The 25,626-nt window shown below is 36.3% G+C and overlaps 1 protein-coding gene across 5 annotated transcripts in view; it reads right to left on the reverse strand.

Annotated features, from left to right (window-relative positions):
- LOC150093095 (uncharacterized) overlaps positions 1 to 25,626 on the reverse strand; it is a 390,523-nt gene that overhangs the window by 129,784 nt on the left and 235,113 nt on the right. For all 5 annotated transcript variants that reach the window (XM_090413295.1, XM_090413299.1, XM_090413294.1 and 2 more), the window contains one exon: positions 14,137 to 14,213. In XM_090413295.1, coding sequence (XP_090269421.1) covers positions 14,137 to 14,213 — 77 coding nt within the window. The remainder of the gene's footprint in view (positions 1 to 14,136; positions 14,214 to 25,626) is intronic.

The raw sequence follows: 25,626 nt of genomic DNA on the forward strand, positions 1-25,626 counted from the left end.
GCCATGGGCTCTCCACTCTCTCCCCCAATAGCGAACTTTTATATGGAAGATTTTAAGCAACGAGCTCTAGAATTGGCATGCCTAAAGCCCAAAATTTGGCTCAGATATGTCGATGATATTTTCGCCATTTGGCCCCACAGCCGCCAAGCACTAGATACATTCCTTAGCCACCTAAACAAACAACACAAACGCATCCAATTCACCACTCAAATTGAAAAAAACAACTCTCTTCCGTTCCTAGACACACTTGTCACACGTCTTCCTTCAGGCTGTCTCTCCTTCTCAGTTTACTGCAAACCTACACACACACAGGCCAGTACATACACAAAACTTCTTATCACCACCCAACACAAAAACTAGGGGTAATAAGCACCCTTAAACACAGAGCTCAAACCATTTGTTCAACTGAACAAGCTCTTAACCATGAATATGAGACCATCAAACATACCTTTATAAAAAATGGATACAGTACAAAAACCATTCACAAGATCCTCCACAAAGATACCACTAATAACAAAAAAGATTTCAAGAATGCTATTGCTATACCATATGTTAGAGGCATTTCAGAAAAAATAGACAGAACACTACACAAATACAACATCAAAACCACCTTCAAACCCCTGACAAAATTAAGACACCCACTCAATTCTTCCAAGGATCCCCTGCCACACTTAGCCCACCCAGGGGTTTACAAAATAGATTGCACATGTAACATACCATATATAGGTGGAAACAGAGCGAACCATCACAATCAGAAAGGATGAACACAAACGTCACATAAAATACCTCCATTTTGGAAAAACCGGCCTTTCTGACCACGCACTCCAAACATACCACAGAATTGACTGGAAAGGTACCAAGTCCCTACACCGCACCAAAACCTGGTTCGAGCGGAAATGCAAGGAAGCATGTGAAATGCTCAAACATGATCTGAATCTGAATAAAAATGATGATCTAACAATTCCAAGAATGTGGAGGACCCATCTACAACCTTCATAGCAACCACAAAGAAAAATCTCAATACAAGACCTAGTGAAGGTTCCCCCCCCCCTTGAACATTCAATAGCAACCTGTACAAATCCAGAAGATAATTGTAATAAATATAACTGTATAACTCCAGAAGAATCCTAGTACATGAGGACTTTAGCAGTTTATTGTAGTTTTTATTTTATTTTATTTATTTATTTTTTTTTTTCACTAGAGGGCAGGCTAAGAAAAAAGATTAGTTAACAACGTAGATGTAACTTACTTGTATAGAGTGCAACAGCATGTAGCTTGTTCTTATACTTCTGAATGTATCCTTCTGAAGATGACCTCAATACAGGGGTCGAAACGTAAAGTTATTATTTTATTATTAATCAGTAAAATAATCTTTTTAACACGTGTGTTTTGTTTCTCTAATTTAATAAATATGAAAACTCAATATTTGTTATCTGTATTCATTGTGACATTCATGACACTGTGCAAAAGTAAGCTAAATCTAAATGCTTGGTTAATCATTTACTGACCTCTGCTGGTGTGTTTGTCATGTAGCTTATGTCTTGTTCGTATGTTTGTTTTCCTGATGATGGCCTTGATATAGACATAAAAACATCGAATGTTGTTTTCCTAATTGTGAGTAAAGTAACTGCTTTAATGTGTGTTTCTGTCTCCACGAATTCTACACGATGAATGCTTATCACAGTATAACCTTGAAAAAAAAATGAAAAAAAATTGCTATCCATAGGAGATCTTTTTATTTTATATTATTAATGTGAAACAGACTGAAGAAATGAAACAAATGGAAATGGAATGAAAGCTAGCGAGAGACTGAGGAAGTGAAAGAACGCAAGAATGTAGAAGCGAAGGTAAGCGATAAGAGAGTGAAAGGAAGTATAACTGAGGAAACAGAAAAAAGGTGTGGGCAGAACAAGAGTAGCGAGACTATGAGTGAGAGTGAATTTGTCAGAATGCAAGATTTGATGAAACAGTTATTCTAAATGAAAAATGAATAAAAGAGGTGACAAGTGATTAGAGAATAGCAGTGTATGGAGATTCCACTGTTAGAGGATTGGTTAATAAGAGTCAATAAGGTCTGCTATTCAGAAGGAAGAATGAGCAAGAGAATCAGTGGTAGTTGTGGGGGAAAATGATTAAGTGGACATAAGGAGAATGTAAGGGTGAATACCAGGAAGTTATTGAAAAGAGTGAAAGATAACAGTATAGTGGGAAAGGTTGTCAGTGTGTGTTGCTGAAGTATGACAATGATTAGTTCAGACAGAGAGCCACAATATGAATGGTATGCTAGTGGAGCTGTGTGAGGAGAAGGGAGTACAGTTTGTGGATATACGGTATGTATTTGAGGGAAGAATGGAATTATACAGACATGATGGATTAAATTTGAATGGCTTTGGAGTGAGTGCACTGGAGAAACTGTTGCTAAATCGAAGTGCTGTGTGTGATGCAAGCAAGAGATCAGAAGTAAGAGATGAAGTGAAAGATCAGGAGAGTGGTACTGAAGAGACAGAAGTGTTTGGTAATGGAAACAGTGTTAGTGAGAGAGATGAAGAGAAAATGGAAATGCAAGAGGAACAAGGAAAGGAGAGTTTGGGTGGACAGGGAGAGTGGAAGTAATAGTGAATGTATGTATGGGGATGATCAGCATAGAAATGGAATAGATCAGGATAATCATCCGATCTATTGTGGGGAAGCTGAGGCAGAGCGAACTGAGGGGAGTTGAGACTGAGCAGATATATGTGTGGTAAGCGGTGATAAACATGATTGGGCAAGGGTGCGGTGGAGAAATCACAACCAACAAGTGGCATGGATAGAACTGGTCATAGACCTAAAAGTGAACTGGTGTGTTTATTTACAAATGCCAGCGGTATCAAAAATAAGGGATATGAAATAGTTTCACTAATTGAGTTCATTTGACTGAAAATTGTTGGAATAAGTGAAACATGGATGAATGAGGATGATGTCCTGAGGAGAATAGAAATGGAAGGGTACAGTGTTTTTTGCAAGGATAGAAAAGACAAGGGAGGGAGGGGGAGTGCTGCTAACGATAGCAGGGGAATTATGTCCACATAATGTAAACATGAAAGAGTGAAACAGTGGCAATCGTTATGAGGCAGTGGTGTGTGAGGTGGAGGTTGACAGAAAGACATAATTAGTTTGATGTTGCTATTAAGGCCAGGGAATGTGGAGCATGGTGAGGAAGAAATGTATAAAAACCTGGATTAGTGAACAAAGGAAGGATAATTATTATGGGTGATTTTAATTATGGTGGTATAGACTGGAATGAAGAGATAGTATTTAGGAATTCATAGGATGTAACTGTGAGTGGTGTTTCACACTTTCCTCCAGTTGGTGAGAGTGATCATGAAGTGATCACCTGGGTTGTGGCTAGCCATATGCAGACTTCTGTGGCGAAAGGATATATGAGGAAGATAAGGCTGGTGATTATCACAAGATTAGGAAACAGTTTGGAGCTATAGCATGGAATGAGGAGTTGAGTGGTAAGGAAATAAATGCTGCTTGGGAACTGACAAAGAAATACATAACAGTATCAATGTGTGAATGTATTCTGAAGGTCAAAAGGCTAAATATGGTAGGTGCAAAATGGACGAATGAGAGGCTTAAGCATGAAATCTGGAAGAAGCACTTTCGAGGAGTACAAGATGAATAATGGTAATAACCAGTTACATGAAGAGTATAAAGAAAAAGCCAGGAGAGTGACCCAGTTAGTAAAGACAATGAAAGTGTAGTATGAGCAGAAATTAGCAAATCAGGTGAAGAAAAACCTACAGAGTTTTTCAGATATGTGCCATGTAAAAGAATGATTATGGTAAGATGATTTTAATGGATGAAAATGGTAGAATGATAACTGCTGCAGAAGGCATTGTTGAGATAGTCAGTGATCGACTTATAAGGGTATTTTAACCTCATCAGGGTGAAATCATGAGAAACTTAAGTGTAGAGGACACAGGAGAGGATGGCTTAATTGTGAGCGAGCAGTAGGTATTTGAGGAAATAAATAACCTTGATGTCAATAAGGCAATAGAATTTGATGACATGTCACTACGCATCTTAAGGCGATGTTCCAGAGAACTGGCAGTAGCATTGACATGCCTGTTTAATAAGAGTCTTACACCAGCACAGGTTTCAGGGGAGTGGAAAGAAGGTAAAATTGTTCCACTACATAAAGGTGGTGATAAATACAGAAAAATACAGGGGAAAGCAATACAGAGTCAAGCAGATGTTATGGCCTTACAGGAGGACTTGAATAGATTACATGAATGACAGGTAAGTGGAACTGTCAGTTAAATGTTGAAAAGCATAAGGTTTTGAAATGTGGCGAGCAATGATGGGATGCAAAGTATACACTGGGTGGGATAACTTTAAAGTAGAAGAGATGAGAGATCTGGAAATGTTGGTGGACAAGGACCTGAAATTCAGGGGCCATATTGCACAAGTTGTGAAGACATCACTTTAGATGATAGCAATGATATGGAAGACCCTCACATGTAGAAATAAAGAGGTTTTGATGCCATTGTATAAGGGTTTGATAAGGCCTCATATGGATTATTCTACACATATTTGTCACTGAGTTTTTATGGTGACGAGGATATGTTAGAAAGATTTCTAGAGAAGATTCACAAAGGTGGTCAGCAGTTTTTGGAATGTGGGCTATGATGGCAAATTGAGAGAATGTAAACTGCAAAGCCTTGTGAACAGGAGGAGGGGAAATATGACTGAGGCATATAAATTAGTTAGGTTTGTTAATGTTGATATGGAAGAAATTTTTCATAGAATGGGAAAACGGATAGAACAAGAGGCCATTCCTGGAAACTGTATAAGGAGGGTGTGAGCAGAAGAATGAGGAAAAGGTTCTTTACATGGAGAGTGGAATGCATTGACTGAGTGTGTTGTGAATGTAGACACATTGAATTAGTTTAAGGCACAGTTAGAGCTTTGTGTGTGTGTGTGTGATCAAACCAGTTTTAACTTATGGATCTGAGAGCTGGGTCAGAAGTAAAACACTTGACCAAAGACTAGAGACCGCAGATGTGAGAGTCTTGAGAAAGATTAGAGGCATGAACAGATGGCATCAATGGCAATATCATATTAAAAATGAGGATATTAGGAAAGAACTTGACATTGTCAGCATCCAGGAATGAGTTAGCAGAGCTAATCTCAGGTGGTATGGTCACTTAAACAGAATGGGCGAAGAAAGATTACCAAAACAAGTGTACTCCGCCAGGTTGGCAGCAAAACGACCCAGAGGAAGACTAAGATACAGGTGGATTTATACAGTACAAAGTGCCTTAGAAGATAGAAATATAAGATCTGATAATGTTGGAGTCTTGACAAGTAACAGAATGATTTGGAGGAAAATTGTAGATAGGAAGTTAGTAATGATGTAATTTTTTTCATGTAGTACTATCATATCCTGTACACCCCTTGAGGGTACATGGCAGGAATTTGATGATGATGGTTATAATACACATTTGATCAGCTTAAAGCAATTGAAGTGTGAAAAGGTGAAGATTGTAAATTTCCTGCCATGTCATGATTGAGGTGAACTGTGAAGGAGTGCATTGGTAACAAATAAATCAATGCATACATTGTGCAGAAGTAATGGTATATGATTTGTGAATATGTAGCCTGTGTTTGGCAAAAAGAAGGATAATGTATAATGCTGATGGACTGCATCTAAATGGTTTTGGTGTTAGGTGCCTAGAGAGAGAGCCTTGTTCACTGAGCATGCTAAAGAGCAAATTCAGGTAAACTTAAGCAACTAGGGTAGAAGTAGGTGAGTTTGTATGAGAATGACTTAGTATGGAATCTAGTGTCTCAAACAAATATATTGAATAAGGTAGTCACAATTCAGAAAGCAAAGGTGGCTGGGATCCTAAAGGGATGCTGCAGTTTCTATATACTTCTGGCATTAGTATATAGAAACTGCAGCATATCCCAGCCACCTTTGCTTTCTGAATTGACTGAACAAAAGGGGAGAGTTTTGGGCATTGGTTAGTGCAATCTAGTTAAAAGTTACAGACATTATTGAGACTTGGCTAACAGCAGATGATGTAATCACAGAGATAGAATGTGAAGAGTTTAGTATTTTCAGGGAAGACAGAAAAGATAGGATGGAGGAGGAGGAAGTGTACTGCTGATGATAGTGGATGAATTGCAGCTAAAAAGAATAGGAGATAGTGGGGAGGGCGGCTGTTCATTTGAAGCAGTCTGGTGTAAGATCAAGGCCAGTAAGATAAAATATACAGTTGGTTGCAGCTATAGGCCAGGGGATTCCACAGATGATCTGGAAAACATGCATAGGAAAATTAGTACAATAAGTACAGGTCGAGTGATGATTATGGGGACTTCAACTATGGAGATACAGACTAGAAGGAAGAAAGATCATGAGTGATGATGTCATGAGGTGACAGAAGCAGATAAAATAGTTGAGTTACTGAGTAACCACTTTGCAAGGATATATCTTCCAAGTAAGGTTATTGCTGTAACATGTGACAGACACTGATCTGGGAACAGTGGATGAATTGGAGGTTCATTGGATATTGCAGAGTCTGAATGAAAATACAGCTGTGGGATTAGATATGGGATATCAGCTTGGGTTTTGTGAGAATGTGAAAGGGAATTGGCAATGTCTCTGACTAGGCTGTTTAATTTACATCTCAGCTCTGGTAGAGTTCCAGGGAAGTAGAGAGAGAGAGAGAGAGAGCAAAATTAGCACCTCCCTTGCATAAAGGAGGTGCTAAGATTGCAGTAGCAAATTATAGAACAATTAGTATCTCAGTTGTGGTGGTAAAACTACTGGAAAAATTGGTCAAAAAGAGAATTCAAGAATGGGTCGATAAAAAATATGATACTGTATGAGGGTCAACATGGGTTTGCGAAGGGTCAGTCATGCCTTAGTAATTTACTAACTTTTTATAATAGAGTAACAGCTGAGTTGGATAAAGGAAATGGCTACACAATGATTTTGCTGGATTTTGCAAAGACATTTGACAGAATACCACATGGAACTCTGTTACACAAATTAGAAAAAAGAAAGTTGCATATTCTGTGTCATCTCTGTAGTAGTTATCAGTGATCTTCATGCTGAGGGGTGGCTGCAGGTGCTAGAGGCAATGCCAATGCATATGTTATGATTCCTTTATTGAGAGAATAGGTCTAGTAGTTGTGCTCCAAGATACCCGAGATGTTACAGAACAGACAAAGATCTGATGCTCTAACTTGGAATTTATAGAATTTAGTTGGGGGTTGATAAGATGCTATGCCACAACCTCCACTGTATGTGCACATATGGCTTTGTACACTTTTTCCTGTAGGGAAGATTCCCATTGAAAACTGAGTGGCATCTGTAGATATGCAGGTTTTAGTTTTAGGATTGAGATATTGATGCAGGCTCAAAAGGAGTCAGGATGTCCTGAAGTGAGGTGTGGTATATTTTCTAGCAATTAGTAGACAGAAAGAGAAGAGAGGTTTCAGAAGATAAGATATTTGTAAGGTGGATTATTGGGAAATTCTGGAGTTGAAATCTGGATTCCTTGAGGTATACTAATGTCCAGAAAGGCATTCATAATGGCAGTTTGAACTTATTGATATCACTCTTTTGCTTTGGAGTTTTCAGCTGTAAACTTTGGAAGGTTTTTTCACTTCTGGGTTAGGTCTCTTATAGTTCTCATTCCTGCACAGCACCTGATAGCAAAGAGAAAAGGCTGGCCAGTTAAGAGACTTTTAATGTTTTTGTTTGAGAACAGAGGCTCTGTGACCGCTGCTTCCCGGGATGATCCAGTTAACGTGGGATGACATTCTGTGCTTTTCCAGCACTGTAAGGCATCACAATAGAATGGAGCTAGTTTGGGAGATGGCAGTGAGTTGACTGTTCAAAGGATTGTGGGTAATGCAAGTCCTCTGGTGGCTTCTTTCAGAATATACTCTAGAGTTGTCGCATTAGTCCTAAGGAGAAAGATAATCCTGAAGGAGGTGGTTTGGTTTTCAAGGAAGACTAAGCCCTGGTCTCCCTTGTTGAGTGGTTTGCAGAGTGCTGAGGAGGTTGTCCAGTTGGTTTTGTTCCAGAGAAATCATGTTATTGACCTGTGGATGTGATGGATGAAATCTTCAGGTGGTTAATACTTGGAAGGTGTGCCATAGCACATCAGCAGAAGCCATCTGGTTGATGATTAGTACTGATTAGTACTCATGCTCTAAGTGAAGAAGTTGCTCGTATATTGTTACATTTACCTATGTTTGAAGCACTTGTGTAGCTATGTCCAGTTGAGTGAATTGTAAGCATGGGTGTTACCAAGGTGTACATAAAAATAGGGTGAAGAAGCCAATTTTTTTTTTTCAATTATCACAAAAAATCACAACACAGTTCAAACTGCTTTGATGCACACCACTCATGAAGCGGTATGTCAAAGCAAAGCAGCTAATCAGTTGTTGAGTTTACTGTTCATTTTTTTATCGCCTTATGTTTATTTTAAGTCGTGCAATCTGAAGTTTTACTTCATGAATAAGAGCATTATATAAAAATTTACTATTATTTATCATCTTGAAATGGCCCCTCCTGATCAGGCACCTTTGTGTGGGGCACAACCTGCACAGGGCAGCCCTGATAACAAGCTACCAAAACATCAAACAAACCCCAAAGTCTCAATATTCTAAAAGAAATGTACTGCTTAAAATCTACTGCAGAAAACTATTTCTTCAAGTTTAATAGTTTGAGAACTGGCTGAATACTTTATTTTTCATTTTCTACATATCATCTCATCCTTCACATTTTAAATTCAAAAGTCTTTTATCAATAGGCTATAAACCAGGAAGGATATTCAAATCAATTCAGCATCTGTAATACACTGGTCAGATAAGATTAACCACTTATATCTATAGCAGACTATATCAGATTTACATAAACACGTATATTATACTGCATTATATTGGGTGCATTTGTTGCCCTGTGGAAATGGTGTTTGCTTCCATAGCACTAGATTGCCCAAAGAAACCATTACAGGCCAATTCTAGCCAAGAATAATGGAAATTTTTACAGGCCTTTCTTTGACTAGTTCCCAAGTCAATCTTTAGAATAGGAAAGAAGGATTTCCCCTCCTGAAATTCCAGTGTTTTTAACTCCACACTTTCTGAATGGACTACCAGTTCAACGTAACGAAGAGTAATGTTTTAAAGTTTGTGAAGAACAGATGGGATAACTTTTAGAAGGCGGAGGAGATAAGGGATCTGAAGATGTTGGTGGATAAAGACCTGAAATTTCAGGGATATTTTGCTAAAAGTGTGAGGATAGCATAGCTTATTATGATGTAAAGAACACTGACATGTGGGGTTAAGGATGTTATGATTCTGTTGAATAAGGCATTAATCAGACCATGAATTGATTACTGTGTGCAGATTTGGTGAATGTGTATTCAAAAGGATGAAGAGACGATTGACTAAGGTGGTTTCTGGTCTCTGGAACGTAGATATGAAGGCAGATTGAAGGGAATGCAAATTGCAGTGTCTAGTGGATAGAAGAATGAGGGGAGGGGGACATGATTGAGACATATATAAGTTGGCAAGGGGTTATTACCAGGTTAATTTGAATCAGATAAAATTTAATTAATTATACTTCAACCAAATATTCAGCACTTAGGCCAAATTGCAGAATGAAGAAAGCTTTTTTTTTATGTTGTGCCCATACACAAGAGGTTGGTTGATCAACTTATAGTATATTAGTACTGTGTATGGATAGTGAGTTGGGAAAGGAGAGGGGGGGAGATAAAAAAATATGTAATAATACTTCACCTAATCACATGACTGCATGAAATTAAATAAACAAATACACACACACACACACACACACACACACACACACACACACACACACACACACACACACACACATATATATCATATATAGAAACTTTGAAAGTTTCGAAAACTGACCAGAGAGCTTATTAGAATGCAGTTTTCAGAATGGGAGTTGCCTTGCACTACTAAAAAGAAACGCCTGCTGCTGAGGCGTCTGTATATTTGACTTTTATTAGTTCTTTTCATTAAGGTTTCACTAGCCTGACAACTGTTTTGAACTGCTAGTTTTCATCAGAGATCAGGCTGAAACCTTAAAATAACAAGAATCCTCATTCAACACCAAAGCAATTCTGTTTCAGAGAATTTCATTTTTCATAAGTGAACAGCAGTCAGTTCTTAAGAGTAATTAACAAAAGACCCTAAATGTATTAATTTTAAAGTTGTAAAATAAACAGAACAATTCATATTCATGCACTATTTTAGAAACTTGAAAAGTTTTTTAAGTAGTGCAAGCTAAGGCAACTCCAATGCCGAGGATTGAATTCTCATAAGATCTCTTCTTTACTCAAAACTCTCCAAGTTTCTATATATATGTATATTTGTCTACGAAATAAGCATGTAACTTTAATATTTACTATTTCTGTTTATTTTAGACTGTCAAAACAAAGACTTTTAGGATCTGCTTTGATAAAAAAAAGGGGAAATAAAATTTTGCTTTCCCTAAATATAATAACTGTCAAATTTTTAAGTATAGAATTGAGATGCTTCAATTTGAAATAAGTGAAATATTATAATGGAGGATATTATGGATTCATCCATATTTTATAGCCCAATGTACAAAATATTAAAACTTTCGAAAATTTAGCAAACAGTTTGTAATAACATTACTTTCACAAAAGCTTTATAGTAATTTTTCGAAAAGTAAGAAAATTTTCTGCATTTACTTTCCCTTATTTTGCTATAAAATATACATGAATCTGTAATATTGTCTATTACAGTATCGATGTCAAATAAATATAACCTTCTTAGCTCCACAGTTTGATATTTGATTATGCATCTGCCTAGAGATCACTTATGATGAATTTAACTTTCTGACAAAGCTTAATTACAGCATTGAATGAACATTTGTTCCACTTTCAGTAGCTTGAAACACCAGTCTTCAATTTGAAGCTTGGTATTTTAGGCTGGTGAAACTTACTCAATGCATTAATAAAAGATGAATTTCTGGTCTTGCTCTCATAAGCTTGTGGGTAAATTTTAGAAAAAACTTCACTCTCTTTCCATATCTGGCTATAAAATATAGATGGATCCATAATACCCTCCATTTCAAAATAATAAAACTATCATTTCATTTCATAGAGAACACTGTATTTAAAAAACAATAGAGCATAAAATCAAAATAAAATATTGCATTTATTTCTTCAAAAAATATTAATGGAACTTATTTTAAACTGTGAAATATAGAGAATAATTATGAATTAATAATCAAAATGCATTCACAACAAATTATGATTTAGGAAAATGAATTTTTCAGCATTTTTTTGGATGTTTGGTTTCTTCATAAATATGTCTGACTTCTGAAAAAAACTTTTTTTCAGGAACAGGCTGGTAGCTAAAGCTGAAAGAAATTTTTGAGAAATTGTACTGAACAATAAATTTACTCATTAGTCTTGAAAACCCTTCTATTTAAACAGTTGTGCAAGATAAGGGGAGGCTTTTCCTGACTGGCTGCATTTGCTATGATGCAAGTAATGGGAATTTTTCTGCTTCAACTGGCTGAAACCAAATCTTTCTAATGAAGTCAAATATCTGGAAAATACAATGACTCAACAAACACAAAGCAAAACTGAATATTCAGTGTATCCCTAAAAAAAGACAAGATTAACATCTCCAATTCTGATATCAGGTTTAATGCCACCTTCATTCATAACATGATAAATGTTGATGATGAATAACAGTGGAGGCACTATCTCCTCCTTCTCTCACCCCTGATTTTATATCAAACCATAAATCTTTCTGCACCTTCTTCAATTTCAAACTGATTTACAACTCAAATACAGACTATGTTTGCTTGATATAACATCCTATTTAAACCATTTAATTCTAGTGTTCTGAACAACTTTTCTGTTGGCATCTTTCATAAGCCTTTTTCAGATCTACAAAACTAAAATACATAATCATATATTTATGATTATGTATTTTAGAGAAAACCTGATCCAACCTCATTTTGGCCTAAATTCAGATTTTTCTTCTTCAAGTTTCCTTTCCACAATTTTCCCTCCTTAAGAATGCTTATGCTACTTGGATTACTTACTTACTTGGAGCACTCAATAGGAAAATTTCTCTCTTCTATGGGACCTCCACACACACACACACACACACACACAAAGCTTTTCATGTTGTACTATCATTATAACATACACACTTCAAGAGGGTACATTTCAGGAATTTGATTATGATAATTAAATTAATATAACTCAACACTTTCAAAATGAATTTTTCTGAAAAGCAGCCAATTTTCATTGTTGATCAAATGAAATCAATTGTTTCAATGCTCTTCTTTTGTTAATATCAATGAGGTTCTGGTACAAGGAGAAATGGAATGACTGTTATAGCCAAATAAATAACTGGGTTAACATAATTTAACACCTTCAAAATGAATTTTCCTCAAAATCAGCCAACTTTTGCTACTGGTCAAAAGAAGAACTGTTCCAAAACCCTTCTTCTGCTGATAATTAAATGAAAAGTGAAAATGAAATGGAATGAATGATTTATAAAAAACATCAACACTATGATACATGCATATTCTGTGAGAAAGCTACCTCAGTTTTATACTGGACTTCCTTAAAACTGCACTAGCATTAAGAAGAAAAAAAAAAAAAAAAAATGCAGCATTTGCCATCACACAGTCTGTATGCATTCAAAAGTGACAAAAAAAAAGTAATCATTACTGGTTTAAAGATAAACATTTATAAACATATATACAAGGTCTAGCAGAAATGGAATGACTTTATTTATTGCAAAAATTGATAGCACTGTTGATCTGCTGATGATGTAGTATATTAGAGCAATTCCAGCTCTTTCTGCCAGTATCAGTTTCTCATTGGTAGGGTCAACACCAGTTGAATTTTTGTGTTTTTTTTTTAGTATGTTCACCAAGAAATGAAGAAGCGAAATCTTGAACAACATTGTGTGATTAAATTTTGTGTTAAACTGAACAACAGTGCTACGAAAATGTTCAATAAACTTAAGCAGGCTTTATGGTATTGATTCTTTATCATGTGCTCAAGTGTTTAAGTGGAGGGGACAGACAGAGTGGAAGATGAGCAATGTGCAAGTAGAATGAATAATAACATTGACTGTCAATCAAATTTACTACAAAGAAATCCTTAAACAGTTGCTAAAATGAATCTTACAGGTGTCTCCAGAGAATGCGAATGATTAGATCTTACATCATGACAATGCACCTTCTCATTCTGTGGTGTCAATTTGCAAATATTTAGCCAAAAAATGCATTCCACTGTGTTCAATACACTGGAACTCATCTGGGTAGTTTCTGTATGACTTTTTTTCTTTTCCCCAAGCTCAAGAGCAACATGAAAGGTACCTATTTTGAGACTGTAGAAACATCCAAAGAGCTGTGACAGGGGCCATACATCAGCTAACAAAAGACATCTTTCCAATCCTGTTATACCATGTGGAAGGAACACTGGAAAAAAATGTGAAGGTGATGGCAATGTATTAGATGATTAATCAAATACACGATTTTATACGAATTTTGTCTCATTACTTTTTGGCTACAACTTATATTTCTACATCAAATATGAAAGTTCAAGTTAGCGAGGTTCATGCAACTTCAAATTCTCAATGAAGTTAAGAGAATAATTTTACTATCTAATATCAATCCCTTAATCAATTTCTGCTATTTAGATAAATCATAATTACTTCCAGTTTTAAGATGTAAGAAACTAATTTCTAATAAATATACATATTTGTTATTAATAATAATAAAACTACATTTTGCTGATACTTTTTAACAAGTAATACCTAGTCATTCTGCTACTATTATAAAACAACAGCAATGAATCTGTTCTAGTAAAAACATACCAATTGCTTTTCCTAGATAATCATTTTTAGCTTTATATGAGTTTATTTAAAATTTAAATTGTTGACTCTTCCTTCTGGGATTCCACACATTGCTATATCCTACTTTTAAAAGGAAGAAAGAGAAAGAATACACTGTGTTTTTATTAATTTAAAATTAATAAACCTATTACCAGAAGTTCTCAAATAATTCAAAATCCAATGTTTATAAAAACAATTTACCTTACTTTAAATTTGTGGTCACTTAATTTACTTAAGGCTACAAATTCTTCTTCAGGCTTTATTGGCACACTACAGACCTGTGAAATAAAATGAAAAATGAAAACTTAAAGATAAACATAAGTTTCTAATTTAAAAAATGTTAAATTTCTTATTGTTATAATAATTTACTTTACTTGTTCACTATTTGTCAGTGCAAATACAAATTTACTATACTTGCAGCTCTCATTACAGCAAGCCTGGACCACACAAATAGTTTGTTATATTTGAAAGGCTCCTATAGCAAATTCCCTTCAGCATGATATTAGGCATATAAAGAGTTTTGGTGAGGCTTTTTGGTAGTTTGTAACAGTTAATGAATTTGTTATTCCAGCATTTGCTATACTGAAAACTGATGATAACAAAACAGTTATTAATACCAAAATTTTGTGCATTTGGAAATGATTTCATAATTCAAGTGATATTTTCTCTCTTCCAGGACTACATCATCGCCATCATTTTCTGGTTGATACTATGACAGTCAAACATAAATTAAGTTATCACTATACACACACACCTGAAAGGATGTGTTTTGCATTATGTTATACTAAGACAAATAACACGAAGTTATTAGCTTCTATATACAAGTAGTCCAGTTGTGAAGATACTTTATGGGCAAACATTGTTTTGAATATAATTTTTGGCATCTTTCATTTATAAAACATACATTAAGATTGATGACCAGTTTCTAATTATCAGCTTTCTTTGAAATTAGCCTATTATTAGTAATTTCTGATTAGTTCTAACATTCTGAACTTCTAAAACATTCTTAACTCCATCAAGTGCATCCACATGCTGGTTTTTTTTTTTTCCTTGCCATTTTTGCTTTAGAGAGTTGTTGTGGTAATCTTTCATTTTTGTTTTTCAGCTTAACTTGCACATTTTTGAATATTAATATGCCAAGTTTTTTTTCTGATAAGTTAAGTTTTAAAACGGCCCCACCAGTGATGAAATTTGAACTTCTCTAATTTTCCTTAGAACTTGTATAGCTCTAGTCCCATGCCTTTGATCAAAGGTTTTATTTCTAACTGGTCCTCATATTTCCACATTAAAACTGGTTTATATACTGCTTAGTACTGCCTCCATAGCTTAGTTGGTTTAGACAAGAACTATGGTTGGAAAGACAACAGGTTCGAATCCTGTCTATAATGTGAGAAACCTTTATTAGGTGTTTTCAATCAAATGGTGAGTTAGCTGGTCTCATATTGAGATGGAGAGTTTGTCTCCCAGAAACAGATTTTTTGTACCTCCAAACAAGCCAACTGACCAGAAGGACATACACAATATACAGATGTAGTACACTACAGCAATAAGCAGTCTATTCCAGTGCACATGATTTCGAATGCTTGCACAGCAAAGTGCAGGTCTATGCATAAGCATAAATTAGGAAGGAAGGATACTGCTTAGTATTTTGGGTGATATCTCTCTTATCCCATAAAAATTTATTCAGTTGGCTTCCCATTTTACCAGCCTTACTTATTTTATCACATATAAAACTTGCCATCTTCACTAAAAATTGTACTTAAATGGCAAAGAAGAGAATAAGTTTTATTCTTTTTACTTCTAATCTTCATATCACAGCAATTATTTAACATGGCTAAAGGCCTCAAAATTCTGTAGTAGATTTGTGGACAATATTTAAGAAGACAATGTTATCTGTACAGTATAAAAAAATAACACTTCCTAATTGAACATAAGGTTTCCTTAATGAAGTCCATATATATATGATAAAATAACAGTGAATTATAGCATGCTCTGCTTAACTTTGGATTTAAAGTCAACCTACTTTCCTGTACATCTTATGATAACTGCAGCGCTACAACTTAAGCATAAGCTATACACTGATCTGCATATGGTTCCACTTACAACATACAAATTTGGTGTTTTGCAACTTTGTACCTTGGTATCTTTACTTTTTTTTAGAAGATCAACAAAGCTGAAATAGACAACCTCATCTAATTTCTTAACTATCTGATAGATAAAAATCTAGTCATAGCAATCCCTATCTGGTTTAAATTCGGCTAGTTCTGAACTAATTTACTTTCAATAATTTTTCTTAACCTTCTCTCATCCATGCTTGAATAAATATTTCCTAGAACATTGAGTAAAGTAACTCCTCTATAATTCTCACATTAAATTTCATTCTCATGTTATAAACTAATAAGATGATCATCCAATTCCCAGTCATCTGGTATTCAAACCTTGTGATCAAGACTACAGGTTTATGCAGTGTACCATTGCTGTTTGGAATTATGGGCAAAAACTAGTCTCGAGCCTGTGTATTAGATCAGTTAATTCAATGTATTCAACTTATTGCCAAACTGCTTGTTTTGTCACATGAAATAACCTGAGTGATCAAAATGAAAAACTCATCATCAAATTCCTGCCATGTACCCTCAAGGGGTGTACAGGATATGACAGTACTACATGAAAAAATTACATCATTACTAACGTCCTATCTACAATTTTCCTCCAAATCAGTCTGTTACTTGTCAAGACTCCAACATTATCAGATCTTATATTTCAATCTTCTAAGGCAATTTGTACCGTATCAATTCACCTATATCTTGGTCTTCCTCCGGGTCGTTTTCCTGCCAACCTGGCAGAGAACACTTGTTTTGCTAATCTTTCCTCTCCCATTCTATTTAAGTGACCATACCACCTGAGATTAGCTCTGCTAACGCATTCCTGGATGCTGACAATGTCAAGTTCTTTCCTAATATCCTCATTTTTAATACGATATTGCCATTGATGCCATCTGTTCACCTCTCTAATCTTTCTCAGAACTCTCATATCTGCGGTCTCTAGTCTTTGGTCAAGTGTTTTACTTCTGACCCAGCTCTCAGATCCATAAGTTAAAACTGGTTTGAACACTGTCTTGTATACAGCTAATTTAGTGTTCCGACTAATTTCTCTCTTATTCCATATGAATTTATTCAATTGACTTCCCACCATACCAGCTTTGCTGATTCTGTTGTCTATTTCTATATTTAATTTACCATCTTCAGTAAAAATCATGCCTAAGTAGCTGAAATGTTTTACTTGTTCCACAGATTCTCCATTCACAACACAGTTGACATTTTCAATGATTCTGCCTATTTTCATTGTCTTTGTCTTTTTATTGCTGACCTTCATACCATATTTATTACAACAGCTATTCAATTTAGTCAGAGAATCTTGCAGACTTGTAGCAGATTTATTTAGAAGTATAACATCATCCGCATAAAGCAAAGAGCTGACATTAACATCTCCAATTTTAATATCAGGTTTAATACCACTTTCCTTCATAATGTGATCCATATAGATAATGAATAACAGAGGGGATAATGTACATCCTTGTCTGACACCAGATTTAACATTAAACCATCTTCCTGTATTTCCTTCAATTCTAACTGCTGACTTACAACTCAAATAAAGACTAAGTATTGCTTCATATAATGCCCCATTGACACCATATAACTGCAGCGTATTGAATAGCTTCTCTCTTGGCACCTTGTCATATGCCTTTTCCAAATCGACAAAACTTAAATACAGATCTTTGTTATATTCCCATGCTTTCTCGACTATTTGTCGTAAAGTGAAGATCTGATCCTGACAGCCTCTATTTGGCCTGAATCCAGCTTGTTCTTCACCAAGATTTTCTTCCACAATTCTTCTCAACCGTCTCTCAAGTATACTTGCATAGATCTTGCCAGGAAAACTCAGTAGGGAAATACCTCTGTAATTCTCACATTCAGTTTCATTTGCCTTTTTATATATGGGTACTATGAGAGCTCTACTCCAATCATCAGGAATTCGTCCCTCTGTCCAGGCTTTCTGAACTATGCAGTGCAGCCACTGTAAGACTTTTATACCACCATACTTCAGCATTTCAGGTCGAATATCATCTATTCCTGCTGCCTTTCCACATTTCAGTAGGACTTGAAGTATGGATATGTATTCCTGACTGCATGCCTGGTCAGTGTTTTGTTATCACTGTGCTGTCATCACTGCTTGTTTCATTTAGCAGTTTTTCAAAGTAATTACTCCATACTTCAAGGATATCTTTTTCTCCCGTTTTCATGTCACCTTTATCATCTCTAACTCCTTTTACAGCACTCTTTCCTCCATTCCTAAGCTTCTTCAACAACCTCCAGAATATTTTGCCACCTTCTTGATATTTATTTTCTATATTGTTGCCAAAGTCCTCCCATGACTTTTGTTTAGCTAGTTTTACACACCGTTTAGCTTTCTTACATTTGTCTCTGTATTCTGTAAGAGTAAAAGCTGACTTATTTGCCAGAAACTTTTGATACTTTCTTCTTTTCCTTCACTGCCTCTTTAACTTCCTGTGTCCACCAGGGAGTTCTGATTTTTTTATCCTTGCACACAACCTCACCACATGCCTCTCTGGCAGAATCAATCAATGTTTTCTTCAGAGTTTGCCACTGAATCTCCAAAGTTTGATTCCTGTTCTCAAACTCTTTCATTTTCTTTTCAATAATCTTTGTGTATTTTAGTCTACAGTTCACATCTGAGAGCTGCTCAACTTTTATTCACTTTAAAACTTTCTTACATGTTATTCTTTTCAATATGAAATTCAATTTTATCCTGCTCAAGACTAAATAGTGATCACTTCCAATTTCAAATCCTCTGTACACTCTGGTGTCCTGCACCAGGGAGAAAACATCACTATCAACAATAACACAGTCAATGAGACTTTTCTTATTCCTAGCCTCTTCTCTCCATGTGAATTTGTGCACATTTTTATGTTGGAACATGGTGTTAGTAATAACCAGTCCATGTCCTGAGCAGAAATCCAACAGATATTTGCCATTATTATTAGCTTTGCTCTTTTCTCCAAATTTTCCCAAAATATTTTTGTATGTCTCACAATCATTTCCTACGCTGCTATTTAGATCCCCACAAGGACCAACTTTTCCTTTTTCATTGTGTCAGTTGCTTTTTCTAAAGCGGCAAAAAATTCCTCCACTTCTACCTTAGTAGAACCTTCTGTGGGACCATAGGCACAAATAAGTCTCATTGTCCAGTTCCCCATTCTCATATTTGCCCACATTACTCTACTTGAGACTGACTGCCATTCAAGAAGATTAGCCTCATATTTTGTGTTGAATACTATGGCTACTCCTTCTTTTCCTTGATTGTCATTGCCTGAATATAACATTTTGTATTTATTGCTCAGAAAGATCTCACCAGTTTTGGTCTTTTTTGTTTCAGTCACCCCTATTATGTCGATCTGGTACTTATCTAATTCCTCAGCTAGCTCCATTTCTTTGCCATTCGGGCTTCTTACGTTGATAGTACCGATCTTTAACTCTGGTGATGTTGAGTTGGGGTTTGTTTTCAGACTTGTTCCAGTAGCTGACTTTTCGCTGTTCGCCCTGGTGAAAACAACGGGGCCTTGTTTAACCGGGCGACGCCCCAGCCGGCATGAAATTTTGTCATGTTGTACCATCATTTTTTATTTTGGTTTAACCAATAAGAATACAATTTGGTCGGCTAAATCCCAAATTGCCAGCCCATTCTCGTTCATTCAGTATCAAAGTAGATACCCAACAGGGTGCACCACGAGAAGGTGAGGATTGGACATTAGGTCAGAAACCCTGGTCGGTTCTCTGCATTCCTTTAAAGGCTATGTGGAGGTCTCCTCTCAGTTATACAGCTTTGACTCTTAAGCACCCCCAAAAAAATGAAAAACTGTACCACCTAAATAATGAGATGGGATGACTCATCTTCAATTTAAAAACTTTTATAAAGGTTCTTTGCCATTCTAGACAAGATCTAAAATCATGTTTTGCCATTCAAAGGGCACTGCTATGTAACTACCACAGAAGAACTTTTATATATATATATTAAAGATATATATTTATATATATATATATTATAATATATATTAAAGATGTTATAAAGGAATGAGACATCAGTATTTTATAAAAGATTAGGACTTTCATTTCCTATTCAGAGGTTTGGAGAAATTCACATAATTGTTCTTGACATTTCTAGAGCATTTGATCAGACTCAGCCCTTCACATCCTATTCCTGTAACTACATCATCTGCTGGCAGCCAAGTCTTGCTAATGCCTAAAACATTTGGCAAGGTTGTATTAAGTAATGCTAAAAATTCCTCCCTCTTGTTCCTGAGACTTCTGGCATTAATGTATAGAAACTGTAGCAACCTTTTGTTCCCCTAATCACCCTTTATTTCCTGAATTAACTACCCTGTTCAATATTTTTGCCTGGAAGACTAGAATCTTCACTTGTTGGTCATACTCACACTCACTTACTTCATGAGTCACTTACACACACATACACACACTGACAACCAACCTAATTGCTTAAGTTTTCCTGAATTTGTGCGTCAGTATGCTTTGTGAACAAAGCTCTCTCTCTCTCGACACCTGACACCAAAACCATTTAGCTGAAGTCCATCAGCAAATCTTTCTTTCTGTCAAACTCAGACCATAGGTCTGCAAATCCTACATCATTCCTTCTGCACAACCTGTGTATTGATTCATTTGCTATCAACTCCCTCCTCCTCAATTTGCTTCTATCATAGCATGGCAGGAGGCTATCATCACCTTCTCACTCTTCAATTTTGCTTCGCCCAACAACTCCTTCACATCCTCCCTCATAGAATACTTTTTGCCTCTCAGTTCATTAGTACTAACCAAACAATTAGTTCTTTCACCTTACCTTTTTTGCATTTGGATGGCATGATATGATCATTGATTTCTGCATTAAGGAAACATGATTTATTATACTTTTTTGTTAAGTACTCTTGTGATCATAAAGACTGTACATAATTTTCTCCTTATGTTGTTTTTCTTGTTTGTTCACACGATCTCAATTCTCACCTTGGACCACTTGCTTCTTTCTCTTCTCAGTCCTGCTAATCTCTTGCTACTTTTGCAACTTTTTCATTTCGTACTTTGTGCTGCTCTGAAGGATAACATGCAAGCATGCTATTCCTTATTTAGGTCCATTTCGTTCTCCTGTATTTCCACCACTGTACATTCAACATTAATGCTGACATTAATATTTTTCATTTTACCAGTGATACTGCTTACTCTTCTAACATTTGCTTCGTTCTCACCACCCAATTGGCACTCGCTCTCAAAACACTTAATGCACATTTGCTCACCAGTTTCATCACTCTCCTTCCATAAATTCTTTTATTTTTGTGACAAATATCTCTCTCTCACACACACACACACACACTGTACCGCACAAAATTATACAAATTAAAATCACCCAACAATCACGTCTTTGTCACCATTACTCTACCATGCGATGTCATACAACAATATTGCATTTAAACAAAAAAATACAAGGTCTACTTAAAAACTAAATAACTCAGTCAATGACACATCTGTATCAAACAAAAATTACAATGAGTAACCTAATTTTATTAACTAAAATATGAAAATCTAACTTAATTTTCAACAGGGATAATAATGATACAACACATTCACTGGTGTCCTAAACCTAAGAACGAGCATATTCAAATTGCCCACAAAGGGTCGCGTGATAGCACTCAACAGAATAAAAGGCTGTGCTAAGTGAATTGCATTTAAAGAACCCTCTTTTCATGAAGGAATAAAGTTCCAAACTTGGATGTCTTGTAACATCTCAGAGACATCATCTAGATGATTTCACACTTGAAGGAGGCTGCAGCATTACTGATATTGTAAGAGAGTTTGGAATATCACATAGCATTGTATCCAAGCTAAGAGCAGCATTTCAAACCAATGGATGTTTGCTAAGATGTTTGCTAAGAGGTCACCCTTTTGGTTATTACAGCAAAATGTAATCGATGCACCATGGCAGGTCAGCTCCATTCAGGCAGAGGTACGTGGATGTCTAGACAAAATGTGGCAAGATCTGCGACAAGTAGGCCTGTAGTCTGCATCCCTTTGTCAACAGCTCATCACAGGCCACAGTTTCAATGGTGTTGTATCCATAAAAACAGGACAAGACACCAATATGCTGATGTACTCTTTACAGATGAGAGTCAGTTTAGTCTTTCCTCTGATTCTAGATGACACCTGATCTGGTGTGAAAGTGGTACTGCTTACCATCGCGAAAATGTTTTGAAAGGGATAGATACACGGTGCAGGAGTCATTATGATTAATGGATACATCAAGCTACAAGTGCTGGAAAAAGGGACTATGCCAAAAGATATTACAATGCAGTTTTTCAACATCATGTTCAATTGTTCTGTGGTGCTGTAAGTGTCAAGAATTCATTTTAATGGATAACAATGCCACACCACACTGTACACAAACAGTGAAGATACTTCTAGAGACCGAAGATATTAATTTAATCAACTGGTCAGCACACTCCCCAGAACTCAACTCCATAGAACACATTTGGGATGCAATAGGGAGATGCACTGCTGTTTGAAATTCTTTTCCAGAATACAAACAAGCATATCCTTGCTCTGAAGGAGGAGTGGGGCCAGTTTGCCTCAAGAACTCCTGAATCACTTGGTGCTAAGCATGGTACAACATGAGTGCGATGAACATATTCCATATTAAAATGTCTAACTGCATAATTTTCAGTAAGCACTATACATTAATTCCTTAACAAACAAAAAGGCAAAGTTTTTAAAGAGATTGAGCCCTGGGCTACTGATGTAATACATGTATTCCAGGAAAAGGCAGATATTAAAGTTAGCCGAAGGGGAAGATATCGAAAGATTATTAAAAGTAAGACAGAGTAAAGTAGTATCTTTCTTGGAAGTAATAAGATAGGACTAAATTGTAATACCATTGAAATTCACTAAAATGTCATAAGCCATGAGGTGGTAAATACCTATCTGGATACTGAAAAAATGAGAAGGGATTGACAGTTTGGGATTTAGCTGCCCAATTTATATTCTTATTGGTTTAAATCAAACAACATGACAGAATTTCACATGGGCTTTGACATCACTGGATCAAACATGTTCCCATTGCTTTTGCTTTTGTCAGGGAATCAGGCAAAGAGTGAAAAGTTAGTAACTGGAACAAACTCCAACTGAATATAAGCAAAATTTAAGAAAGGCACCATCAACATAAAAAGCATAAATGGAAAAGTGGAACATACAACAGTGAGAGAAGTACCAGGTCCAGGTCACCATAATTAATGTTATTGAAACAAAGAAGACAAAGATGAAATTTCTCTAAATAACAGCAACAAGATTAACACATCTTGTTGCCCATGGAAAGCAGACGTAGCTATAGAATTCAATAACAAACTAGAGGATAATATTTTGAATGGCAGATATCAAATATTGTAAAAACGGGCAGGTTCCACATAATGTTTTACTAAAGAGGAAGTAAAGGAATTTATTTTAAACATTTGAGAGGATATTGTTATTATTATAACATTGACCATTCTTGCTCCCACCACTCTATCAGGCAATGCATTCCACGGTTCAACCACCCTCCATGCAAAGAAATCACTCCTCACCCTCTTGCTCACAGCTTCCTTTTGCAACTTCCAGGGATGGCCCCTTGTCATTGCTCCTTCGCGCTGTTCCACCAAGCAAAAGAACTCCCCAGTGTCAACCCTGTAACTACCTCTCAACAGTTAAAAGTCTCGATCATATCACCTCCCTTTCTTCTATCTACCAAACTCTGCAGTCCACATTCCCTCAGCCGATTTTCATAAATAACATTGTACAGTCCTGAAACCATCTTTGTTATCCACATCTGTACCCTTTCCACAGTTAATTTATCCCCTTCAAATCCTGGGAATCAAATTTGAGAACAATAGTCTAAGTGTGGTCTGATCAGGGTCTTATACAATGGAACGATAACTCTTTTATCTCTGCAGGTCAACATCCTCAGTATTGCAGCAATCCTCTGGGTTACCTTCACCACTTTTGCAATATGTTCCCTGAATTTCAGTTTTCTATCAATCATCACCCTCAGATCTTGTCTTCCCTACTTCCTCCAGTACAGTTCCTTCAATCGAGTATGGAGCCTCAGCCTCCCATCAATGTATCTCAAACTTCAAGACTTCACATTTTGCTGCATTAAACCAAATCCCATTCATTCATAAATCTGTCTAGTTTATTCAAATGCTTTTGCAGGGCTGCATCTGCATTATTACTAATAACCCTTCCCAGCTTCACATCATCTACAAACAACTGAATATCCCTCTGCAATCCATTGACAATGTCACTGATATAAAGGTTAAACAATACAGGTCCCAGTACTGAGCCCGAGTCCTGTGGGACCCCACTTGTAACCTTCTGACTACTTGATATGCCCCGCCATACACAACTCTCTGATACCTATCAGACAGCTAATCCTGAATCCAGTTAACTAACCTGACATCTAAACCCATGTGCTACAACTTAAACATCAGCTTATCATGTGGCACCTTGTCAAATGCCTTTGGGGAAGAAAAAAAAAAGGCATTATTATTATTTGACACCTCCAGGGAGTCCAAGGACTTATTGAGGGAGGGCACCTACACCACAACTTCGTCTCCACCATTCAATCACCAACTGACTGCAAGTACACCAACGGTATCTACTGCTGACTGCCACTGGTATTTCCACAGACAATCACAAACATCCATGCCCACAGCAAGATTCGAACCTGCAGCCTTTGGGCTGGAGAACAGATACGCTATCCACTTGGCCAACAAGGCCTCATCAACTACTCTTGTCACTTTATTATAAAAGGCAATCATATTACTAAAGTAAGAGCGTCCCCTTAACAAATCCCTGTTGACTTTCACAGATAACATTACTCTCATCTGCCCAATATGGTCCCTCACTAATTTCTCCAAGATCTTAACAACTACTGATGAAACACAAACTGGCCTATAGTTAGACACCTCCAGTCTACTACAGCCCTTATGCAACAGCACTATCTTACCTTCCTTCCATTCCTTGGGTACCTTTCCCGTAGCCAGGTCAACAGAGCTGTCAGTTCTTTAGCACATTCTCTCAAAACCCGTGGTGAAATACCATCCTGTCCCACAGCTTTACTGACATCCAGAGTACTCAGTATTTGGAACACACACTCCTTTTGCACTTCTAAACCTTGAACCTGCTCTATCCATCTAGTATTAAAACTTACTTCTCCAGGATGAAATACTCCAATAAAGGAGTATCTGAAATACTCCAAATATATGACAAAGAAAAAAAAAGAAAACTTTGTCTATGCTGGAGATCTCAAGAGCAGAGTAGGAAATGTTTTGAGAAAATTTAGAGAAAGGAGCAAAATCTAATAATAATGGAGTTATTATTGGTAGCTTCTGGATATTTGTTCCAAAGATGGATTAGTCATTAATAATAGTAAGTTCCAACTTGGTATTATTAATTACTAATAAAGACGTGCACAAATTCACATGAAGAGAAGATAAAAAAAATAAGAAAATGCTCACTGACTATGTTACTGCTGATAGCAATGTCTTCTTCATGCTGGTTCAGGACACAAGAATATACAAAGAAT

The sequence above is a fragment of the Typopeltis vanoorti genome, chromosome 24 (assembly GCF_054136105.1).
Source record: "Typopeltis vanoorti isolate ZY-2024b chromosome 24, IOZ_Tvanoo_1.0, whole genome shotgun sequence".
Taxonomy (NCBI): domain Eukaryota; kingdom Metazoa; phylum Arthropoda; class Arachnida; order Uropygi; family Thelyphonidae; genus Typopeltis; species Typopeltis vanoorti.